Source organism: Aphis gossypii, chromosome X (assembly GCF_020184175.1).
Source record: "Aphis gossypii isolate Hap1 chromosome X, ASM2018417v2, whole genome shotgun sequence".
NCBI classification, from domain to species: Eukaryota; Metazoa; Arthropoda; class Insecta; order Hemiptera; family Aphididae; genus Aphis; species Aphis gossypii.
The window spans coordinates 31901359-31913367 of record NC_065533.1 but is presented as its reverse complement, the minus strand read 5'-3'; the positions used below and the strand labels follow the sequence as shown (position 1 = coordinate 31913367).

The 12009-nt window shown below is 29.2% G+C and overlaps 1 protein-coding gene across 1 annotated transcript; it reads right to left on the bottom strand.

The window, feature by feature from the left end:
* Nucleotides 1-100: 100 nt before the first annotated feature.
* Nucleotides 101-3907, bottom strand: LOC126552474 (uncharacterized). Its single transcript, XM_050207176.1, has 2 exons — nucleotides 3459-3907; nucleotides 101-787 (listed from the first exon to the last, which is right to left on the bottom strand). Exons 1-2 carry the CDS (start codon nucleotides 3792-3794, stop codon nucleotides 101-103), a joined length of 1023 nt encoding a protein of 340 aa, XP_050063133.1. The 5' UTR covers nucleotides 3795-3907.
* Nucleotides 3908-12009: the final 8102 nt, after the last annotated feature.

Below are 12009 nucleotides of genomic sequence, written 5' to 3'. Positions count from 1 at the left end.
TTTCTAATAATATAACAGTGTAATAAACTCATTATAAGTATAAGCTAAAAAACATAATAAAAAAAAAAAAATTAATTTTAAATTTTCAGACCAAACTGTATTATAAATTTGACATAGTAGTTAGGTCATCAATTGGGATAGTTTCTGATGTATTGACATTAGCTGATGTGTTGTAGTTAATAGGCGGTGTTTGCTGATATTGATACTCGTATGTACGTTGGAAGTTAGACATATGATAAGAAGGCTGTTGCACTATAGAAGGGTAATATGGTGACTGAGGTGGAGTGGAACACATAGAGTGAATAGATGATGCAGTTGGTGATGACAGTGGAGATGAAAATGACATTGAATTGGCTGAACTGGCTGAAGGTTGATTATTAATATTAAATTGAAAATTTTGGTTACCAGGATTATTATGAATATAGTTTATTTCAGTAGTGCAAATAAGACTACTTATTTGATGTTGAAGCATTGTTTTTGTACGTTGATCAAATAACTCCAGTTTACTGGCAACATACTCACCAAAAACAATACTATCATTCTTCACTTTAGGTGTTTGCCTTTTATTGGAAATTTCTTTTATTAATTTATATGTTTCGGTTATCGTAGGGTCTTCCTGATTTTTTTTTCTTTTTAATCCCTTTGGTTTTTGTGGTGAAACAAAAACTTTTTCTTTTTGAGGTTGCTCTTCATTTGTGTCATATTCACTATATTTATCTTCCACAATAGATTCGATTTCAATAACGTCTTCACATGATTTATCATGTTCTATATGCGTGACAATCGGCTACAATAAGAAATTATAAATATTATGCAACATTTTTTCGGCGAAAAAAACGAATAATTCTTGAATCTTAATCGAATGTTTATTTTATCATATTTTATGATTCTTTTATCATAAAATACTCGTTATTTCAAAAAGTTTTTTTTTTTGAAAACAAAATATATTTTATAATATTTTTTACATATAGTTTCAACTTTCAAGTTGTTGAAAAACAACGTTTTTATTAAAAAAATATTTATTTAAATATTTTTTTTCCTTATATTTTTTTAAGTTTTTTTCTTTTTTGAACGACAACATAGTTTTAATTTCATATTCCAAAGCAGAATAATTTTCTGAGCATTTTGATACATAAAAATCGAATTAAGGACGAGTAATTTATGAATTATACGTATTTAAAGTTTAGACAAGCGTAGTAGTGGACAAATATTTTTTAACTATGTCAGTACTTGCGTTCGCATGGTTATGAAAATATATATATCTTTTATTTTATTTTTACACGTTAAAATAATTTAAAATTTTTCTTATTACATATTTTAGATTCTGAACAGAATCAGTTTTTTTTTTTTTTGTCTGTGTACAGCATAACTAGTCGAAATAATGCTTCAATTTCAAACTTTGGGGATGGTTTCCGAGGGCAAAGTGGATATCCTTGGTGCATTTTAAAGGTTAAAAGTAAACATTTTCCAACAGTTTTTAAAAAAATCGAGAAAAACAAAAAAAAAAATGTTTATATTAGCGTTTTCTATACACAATTATATTTTCAAAGTATTTTGATTTTTTTGAGCTATTTATAGACAATAGAAATTTTCAATTTTCTAAGTATTTTTTTTTTAAATAACGATAAAAATTTTTTGGCCGACCAAAAAATCTTTAAAATATAATACAACGTTTCTCATAAGTTATTGTAATAGCAGTTGAAAAATATTAGTATATTTAAGTAAAAATTAAGTAATATGTATATACAGATCAAATTTTGACAAAATTTATCAACATATCGCGAATACTTGCAAATTATTTTTAGGTAGTTAATAAATAAAAATGTATGATAAAACATTACATTTTTATAGCTAAAGTCTGTAGATTTAAAATGTTTTGTATAAGCAAATAATAATAAGATGTTAAATATTTTTGTCGATTTTAGATACCTAATACCCAAGAAGAGTGGTTAAACGTTGCAAAAAAATATGAATACGTTTGGAATTTTCCCCATTGCATTGGTGCAATTGATGGGAAACATGTACAACTACAAGCACCAATTGGTAGTGGAAGTGATTTTTTCAATTATAAATCAACTTTCAGTATAGTGTTAATGGCGGTTGTTGATGCCGATTACATTTTTTATATGCTGATGTCGGATGTCAGGGCCGAATTTCAGACGCCGGAGTTTTTTGAAATACATCTTTTTTTAAACAGCTTGAAGAACAAAAATTAGAGATTCCACCAGCAGAAAAATTGATTGGACGGGAAAAGGCAGTGCCATACGTATTTGTTGCAGATCAAGCATTTCCTTTAAAACAGAACGTACTTAGACCTTACCCCGGCTCTCATGAAAAGGGATCAGATAAAAGAATTTTAACTACCGTTTGTCGAGAGCCCGGCGAGTTTTCGAAAATGTTTTTGGTATTCTATCTGCCGTATTTAGAGTATTTAGAAAACCGATGCTACTTGAACCTCAGAAGGCTGAGGTTATAGTAATGGCATGTGTATACCTACACAATTTTATAAGAAAAGAAAAGTCAACGAGAGATATTTATTCACCAACGGACTTAATTGATCATGAAATTGAAGGGCACCTTGTCGATGGAACGTGGAGACAAGAAATACAGACTAACAGTGCATTCACTCCTATGGAAAGGGTTGGAAGAAGATCATCACGTTCGGCAGAAGAAATTCGAGATGAATTCGCTGAATATTTTTCAAGTGTTGGTGCAGTGCCATGGCAATCAAAATTAGCATAAGAATCAGAAATAGTTGACATAGAATTTACTCATAATTTTAATATTAGTAGAAAGTTGTAAGTAACTAGTATAAATATAAATTGTGTTAATATATTTATTAAATATTTATCAATAACGAAATAAAGAATTTATTTATTTATTTAACATTTATGAATCTAATATAAGATAGGTACAAAAATAATTATCATTATTTAGATGTGTTGTAAAAAGCCGACGTATTTCGGAATATTTCTTGGTAATCATTATCAAGTATTGTCTGACTATCGAAAAAAAAAACGGTTTTTTTGTTGACAATAAGCACCGTAATAATCAGGGTCCAGTATACAAAGAAAAAGGTCAGTTGGGTTCCGTTTAAACGTATACACAAATGAATAGAAATGTATTTAAGATATAATATTATAATGTTATGGTTTTCAATTTTATACTAACTATATGTAATTTTAAGTACTTAGAAGAAGAGTTTCAAAACATTTTTATAACGTTCAACACGTACATTTCTTATAACGGTAAACAGTATTAATTTATTTTTTATTTAGGCCCTGCTTAGAAATTATTAATACATATTTTAAAATACAATTATTTAGTATTTTATAAAGCTATAAAATATTTTATAAAAAAAATATCAAAATGTTTTTCCTTACTAATAAGAACCACCTTAAATTGTGCACAGTTTTATGTACTATAAGTCTATAAATAAAAAAAATAAAATTACTCACATCAACTGTATCTTTGGTAATCCGTGGTTTAAATTTATCATTTAAAAACTTCATTTCTTCAAATGCAAACCATTTTGAACGATAAATCTCGTCTGTTCCAGCTCCTGAACGTCCACTACTGGCTTCACGTTGTCTCTCTCTTCGGTAAGAAGCTAAAAGGCTGTCCATTTTTTTTCTCACTTCATTTACATTTAGGTTTAGTTCCTTGCTTATTTCCGTCCAAAAATCTATTTTTTTTTTCACCATTTTATATTGAGGATCAGTAGGATCCCAAAGGATTGGTCTTAATTTATATAAGTTAATTAATTGTAAGCATTCTTCGTCAGTCCACTCCATAATATAATAGTAAATAAAATCACAAAAAATGACATAAAAAAACAAATACGCGTTTTTATTAAAGTACCGTTTGGGCGCTATAGTCACGAATCGTAATACGGGCCGAATGCCGTTTAAACTGAACGGAGGTTTTCTTTGATCAGACCACCCTCGGAGCGAACGCTTCCGAACGCGAACGAGCCCATTCGTTCGTGTTCGGCTAGACCGTTTACATTGGTTCGTTCGTTACCATTCGCATGCATTCGTTCGCGTTCGGGCTCCAATGTAAACGCACCTTAAGGGCTAATAAAATATCGTGGAATGATGTCCAATTTTTATAATTTCCCGAAAACACTGGTACATTTACATTACTGCTTAGACGCAGATATGAGTACACTGTATATTGCTTTTTGATGGCAATGACAGGTTTCTCATCCGGATTGCTGGACTTATGTTTCGAATTGGTATGGACTGTACTAAATACGACGTTGGTAAATGAAATAAAATGCACCTTTAATGTTGTATAATAATATTATAATAATTTCAGTCACTCGCACTAGCGCGTTCATCATATGACAGTATATTCACGACTGAACTCGGAAATTACAGACAAGATAGTCAATAAGATTATTACAGCGAGTATAGATATAACAATAATCAATGTAGATATGTATAAATATTACAAAATACAATTGATACGTCATAGCACAAAATGACCGGTATCTTGTGATTAAAGCCTTAACACATGCAATAACTTATTTTAAACTTAACATACAATAATAATAATTTTTATTAGATATGACTAGTTAACAATTTACAAAGTTATCTTAGGTTTAAGTCTAATACAAAACTTAACTTAATTATACAAATAATTAAATTTTACAATTAATAAACTAATAATAGTGACATACAAAATTAAAATAGTAGTAAAATATACATTATCTGAATATGAACTTAAAAATTAATTTTAGATTAGTTCCAACACCTAAATAATACCTAACATTTAACAATATGTAACTAACACAAACATAATACTTTAAATTAATTAATGAATATTTATACTACATTCAAGTTAAGATATAAACTAGGTGATGAGCGGTTTTTATCAGGCAGCACCAATTTGTTACTTTCACAGTCAAATACCAAACACTTATTGTGTACCTAGTAATGCCATGTCTATTGCAAACATCGGCAGCTGAGTATGGTCCTAACTTGAACAGCATATATCAGGGATTGCCAAACCATGTCTCTCGTCATACACTTTTTTTTATTTTGGCTCTTCCATAGTTATTAATTATTTGATGGCTCGCGAGTGTCTTCCTCATTGGCCACCCCTGGTATATATGTCGTAGGCATATATTCAAATCAGGCATTTTATTAAATGCCGAGCATATAGTCCCAAAGAATTTAATGTTGAGCCAATTTCACTATCCGCCTAGAACATTTAGTTAAATGCCTAGTCATTTAATTAAATGACTAGGCATTTGACTAATTGCTTATTTCAATGCCTATTTCATGCCAGGCAAATAATAAAAATCATTTTGTATTATTTTAAAAATTTAAATATATTTTCTATCATGTTGTTTTATGCTATTTTTATGTTAAAAAACTATGAAAATGATTTATTAATATGAAAAACACGTAGGTATAAGAATAATATTTTTAATTTATGTTCATTATTAGTTTATATTGTTTTAAAAATTAAATCATAAATATATACAGGACCAGGTAATCACTAATTAGATGTGATAGTCGTAAATGATAAGTACGAGTATATTGTATAGCCTAGTATAGTCTATAGTACGAGTAGTGAGTACTATACATTCTTATTCTTATTAATAAAAATAAAAGTTCCATTGGTTTTTACCTTGGAAAATTAACGTAGAACTTTATCTATATTGAGTACCGTATGGAACAATTAAAATCTTAATCTTATCGATTATAACGACAAAAATATGACGTTACGGAAAAAGATACAGAACATGCGATTGAATTGTAAAATAATTTAGTTTAGTATGTGTATTACGTTTACGTAAATCGGTATGTAGTGTGATCGTGATGCATGTAATATTGTAACAGAGGTATACCTATTGACATTTTTTGTATATTTTAAATTTTGATTGTTTTTAATTTGTTATTTTAAAATATATAAATATAATGTCCACAGTGCAATTGTTTTTATGAAAAATTAAAATCAATTTACGAACAATCAAGATAAAAAAAAAACTATTTATACTACATTCAAGTAAGATAAACTAGGTGATTAGCGGTTTTTATCAGGCAGCACCAATTTGTTACTTTCACAGTCAAATACCAAACACTTATTGTGTACCTAGTAATGCCATGTCTATTGCAACACATCGCAGCTGAGTATGGTCCTAACTTGAACAGCATATATCAGGAATTGCCCAAACCATGTCTCTCGTCATACACTTTTTTTTATTTTGGCTCTTCCATAGTTATTAATATATTTGATGGCTCGCGAGTGTCTTCTCATTGGCCACCCCTGGTATATATGTCGTAGGCATATAGTCAAATCAGGCATTTTATTAAATGCCGAGGCAATATAGTCAAAAGATTTTATGTTGATCCAATTTTTCACTATCCGCCTAGACATTTAGTTAAATGCCTAGTCATTTAATTAAATGACTAGGCATTTGACTAATTGCCTATTTCATGCCAGGCAAATAATAAAAAATCATTTTGTATTATTTTAAAAATTTAAATATATTTTCTATCAGTTGTTTATTGCTATTTTATGTATACAAAAACTATGAATTATTTATTACTATGTCAACAATGTTGAAAATAAAATAATAATAATAATATAATAATTATGTGAAATAATATATTTAATTTCGTGTCCACTATAAAAAATGAAAATGAAAAATGAAATAATAAAAAATAAATAAATAAGTTATATTATAATTAAAAGTTTTTGTTATCTATTACTTGTTGTCACATGTTGTTATTTGGTGGCATTTGCTTGAACATTTGAGATTTTTCTTAAAACATAAGCACCGATTGGTTTGACATTGTCGCTTTCCTGATTGACATTGACATTTAACAAAACCTTGACCATTGAAAATTGATAAGTTTGCTACTGCTTCGCGTATGGACACAAATTTGTCTTTTTGTATTTTGCTGTCTTCTAAACCATTATTTGACACTAGTTGAAGTTCTTCTCTTAAACACCAATTTTTTATTATACCAATTTCTGTGCCAATTTGATAAACGCCGTTCCGAATGTCTATCACTAGGGTCAACACTTGTATGCATTTGCATATTTTTATTGGTTGGTCAAAAAAATAGCTAGTTAATACCAAAATTTGTTTTATAACCTAACGATGCTGTATACAAAATTTTATTTCGCATATTTTTGCATATTATGGTATTTTTGCATTTTTAGGGCATATTTTAGCATTTAGTATATTTTTGGAGCATATTTTTGGATTTAAGATCTTAAAAACTCGGGAATTACAAAATATTAATTTGTTTCACTCATATACCTTATTATTGATACTTCAGCTCATTTATGAAAAGTGGTTATCTAATCTTACAACAATTATATGTCCGTATATCGGTAACAGTATCGCATAGAGATAATTTATCTCAGATAAATATCATATTATATTATATCGCACCTATTACAGTCGTCAGTCGGTCTTTATACTCGTGTGGTGCGTTATTAAATCGACCGTTTTAAAATGCCGAAAGTGAGAACTTCAAACACTAGTCGTATCAATAGTTACATCTCTGAATTTGGAGAAAATATATTTTCTTCGGATGGGAATATATTGTTTTGTAAAATATGTGAGGCAAAGGTTACATGTGAAAAACGATTTACAGTTTTACAACATCTTAAAACGTCTAAGCACTCACGTGGTATTCAACGACTCGGCGACCAACAACAAAAGACTCAACAACTTTTACCTACTACATCAAAAATTAATTCTTTCAATAAAGATTTGTGCAAAACGTTGTTAGCAGCCAATATACCATTAAATAAATTACAAAATACCTATTTTCGTTCGTTTCTGGAAAAGTATACGCATAAAGATATTCCATCAGTATCTTTATTAAGAAGTACCTATGTCAATGAGTGCTATAATGAGACAATGGACGCCATACGAAAAGAAGTGCTTGATAAGAAAATCTGGATTTCGATCGACGAAACTACTGACGTACAATCTCATTATATTGCAAACGTAATTATTGGTATTTTAAATGCCGATGAACCAGGTAAAATATTTTTAATTTTTTCCGGTATTCTCGAAAAAACCAACCACTCTACAATATGTCAAATTGTTGATAAAGCTCTTTTTACATTATGGCCTAATGGAATCCGACATCCTGATGTACTTTTGTTTTTGAGCGATGCCGCTCCATATATGGTCAAGGCAGCTAATTGTTTACAAGCTTTTTATCCAAAAATGGTCCACGTTACTTGTGTGGCCCATGGGCTACACCGGGTGGCAGAAAAAATTCGTGGTCAATTTCCAAAAATTGACGAACTTGTCTCAAACACAAAAAAAATATTTTTAAAAGCGCCAAGTCGTATTGATTTGTTTAAAACTGAGGCTCCAGGTATACCATTGCCTCCAACGCCTATATTAACAAGATGGGGTACATGGATTTCTGCTTCAATGTATTATTGCGAACATATAGAAGCTATTCGAAATGTAACACAGAAATTGAACCCTGAAGACGCCGTTTCAATAGACAAAGTTCAAAAATTAATTTCTCAAGATCAAGTTGAAGCAAATTTAACTTTTATTTATTCAAACTATGGATTTTTACCAACTACCATAACATCTTTAGAAAGCCAGAATGTTTTACTAGCTGACTCAATTAAATTAATAGAAACTGCGCGAAGTAAAATATGTGATGTTAGTGGAACAAATGGCACTGATATTAATAAAAAATGTGAAGATGTTTTTAAAAAAAATAATGGTTTTCATATTCTTACGAAAATTTCTAAAGTATTATCCGGTGAAGTATCCACATTAGAAGGTATTCCAGAAAATTTGACCAGCAACGATTTGTTACATTATAAATACGCACCTATTACATCCGTTGATGTAGAACGTTCCTTTTCACGCTACAAAAATTTGTTAACGGACAATCGACGCTCAATGCTGTTTGAAAACTTATACAAATCATTAATTGTTCAATGTAATAACATCGGGTAAAAATTAAAATGTTTATCATCTGATTAATGTTTTTGTTTTTTAATTTTAAATATTTTTTAATATCACACATTTTTGTAAATCATTATTCATTGGCAATAAATAATAATTGTATTATTATAGACTATAGTATAATTGTATAATACATAAAAAAAATTAATCATTTAATCATTTTTTTACAATAACATTTTTTTTAGAGCATATTTTAAGGGCATATTTTGGTAATTTTTAGGGCATAACTGCATACATATTTTATAGATTTTTAGGGCATATAATTGTTGGCATTATCTATCACTAACCCATTTATATTTTGACTATCGAGAGGTCCTTGGTCTACTTTTGGAACACTTAATACTATTTGATTACCAACCTTTAGTTCTTTAAATAGTTTTTCACTATTTTCTGTCATTTTTTTGCTGCGATTGTTTGTCGTTTGTAAGATTCAATGCGGTTAACTTTTATCTGTTTTTCATTATTACATAGCAGACAAATATTTTCAATATCGTTACTATTATTTATAGAATGGCTGCAATTGTCAGAATGAATATTTCTTTTACATATAGTACATTGAAGTTCACTACCTGGTTTTTCGCAAACATTGCAGATATTATTTATGTCACAATATTTTTTTTCCTTTGAAGGTATATTGTCAATATTATGTTCTGAATTGTCTTGTAAAATATTTTCAAAATCTTCTTCACTTGACAATTTTTGAATAATTTCGGCAGGTAAGTTTGTAGAACTAAGACCTACTTTCGGTTCAGTGCTAAACAAGGCTCGATATGGCGAACGACCTAAAATTCGATGATATGAAATGTTTTTTTGCCACTGTACAAAATTAACTCCGATTGACCACTTGGTACTTTTATTGTCTACGACCCAAGCTCGCAACATGTTTTCAACATCTTGATTTGATCTTTCTACAGATCCCTGACTCTGAGGGTGTCGTGGCCGCCCATGTACTATTTTACATTCAGGCCACAATTCTGCCAATTCTTCAATTATTTTTGCTGTAAATTCTCGCCCATTATCAGACTGAAGTATTTAAGGTACTCCTTGTTCCAAAACAATTTTTAAAAGTTCGTGTGCAACTTCGGTGGCTCGTTTTGAAGTAAGTGGCCGAAGATATAAATATTTGGTTGCGTGATCCTGATAGTTCATGACCCATTTAAAATTTCCATCGGGTGTTGATTGGAAATCAATAAGGTCAATTTGCCCTCTTGAATTAAAATCTGCCGATAATATTGGTCTTACAACGACGCCTTTACAAGGTTTTGATTTTTTTTTGTTACAAGTTGTACACAAATTAATAAATATGTGGACTGCTATTCTAGGAATATTGTATTTATTTTTTAAATACTGCTCAACTTTATCCCTTCCACCATGACCAGTTAGGTTAGTTGCTTTATGACTTTCTTCGATTTTTTCAAAATAGTTTTCATATGGTACAACATAAATAATATTTTCAGTTTTAGTTTTTGGTTTTAAAATAATATGTTTAATATTTCCTACTTCAATCAGATCATATTTACGACATAAATAATATTGGTTTTGAGTTTTAGTTTTACCTCGATTCAATTTCGCATCATTGATTTCGTTTAGAGCTTTGTCGTAGTCTTCCTGACTCCACGGTTTTTTTTTATCTTGATTGTCGTAAATTGATTTTAATTTTTCATAAAACAATGCACTGTGTGACATTATATTATATTTTAAAATACAAATAAAAACAATCAAAATTTAAAATATACAAAAAATGTCAATAGGTATACCTCTGTTACAATATTACATGCAATCACGATCACACTACATACGATTTACGTAAACGTAATACACATACTAAACTAAATTATTGTACAATTCAATCGCATGTTCTGTATCTTTTTCCGTAACGTCATATTTTTGTCGTTATAATCGATAAGATTATAATTTGTTCCACGGTACTCAATATAGATAAAGTTCCTACGTTAATTTTCCAAGGTAAAAACCAATGGAACTTTTATTTTTATTTAATAAGAATGTATAGTACTCACTACTCGTACTATAGACTATACTAGGCTATACAATATACTCGTACTATCATTTACGACTATCACATCTAATTAGTTATTACCTGTATCAGGCACGGCACTAGAATTTTTTTCCAGGGGAGGCAGAGTGGGGCAAATATTTTTTTTACGTGGGCTAAAATTTTTCAACAAATACTGAGGTTATTTTAATGAAATATAAATATTTTAGTATCATATAACAACATAATACAATGATTTGGGATACGTTTATTTGTTCATTTTCATCTAGTAATTAGTACTCAATAAAGGTAATAAAAAATAAATAAAAGATTTTTTCTTATTTTACAAATTTCAAAACACATTTTATTGAAATTGTAGTAAATTTTTTCCTTATTAAACAAATAATAAATTTAATTTATTCTTCAATTTGTTTAGTTGTGACAAATATATTATATAAGCTAAATATTGATATTTTACACAATATCTATCGTACATATTTTTTAGTGGGGGGGCTGGCGAAGGGGCTGATCTGTTTTCTGGGGGGGCTAGAGCCCCACCTTGCCTCCCCTTGGCGCCGTGCCTGACCTGTATATATTTATGATTTAATTTTTAAAACAATATTAACTAATAATTAACATAAAATTAAACATATTATTTCTTATACCTACGTGTTTTTCATATTAATAAATAATTCATAGTTTTTTTATACATAAAATAGCAATAAACAACTGATAGAAAATATATTCAAATTTTTAAAATAATACAAAATGATTTTTTATTATTTGCCTGGCATGAAATAGGCAATTAGTCATACTAGACTAGGCATTTAACTAAATGTCTAGGCGGATAGTGAAATTGGATCAACATTAAATTCTTTGATTATATGCCTAGGCATTTAATAAAATGCCTGATTTGACTATATGCCTACGACATATATACTCTATCCAGTGAGAGACCATGTCGATTCTGTATATCCCCCAACCACAATCTGGTTTCTCTATGTCAGGGTGTCGCTTTAGGATATGTAGAAAAACTGATTTT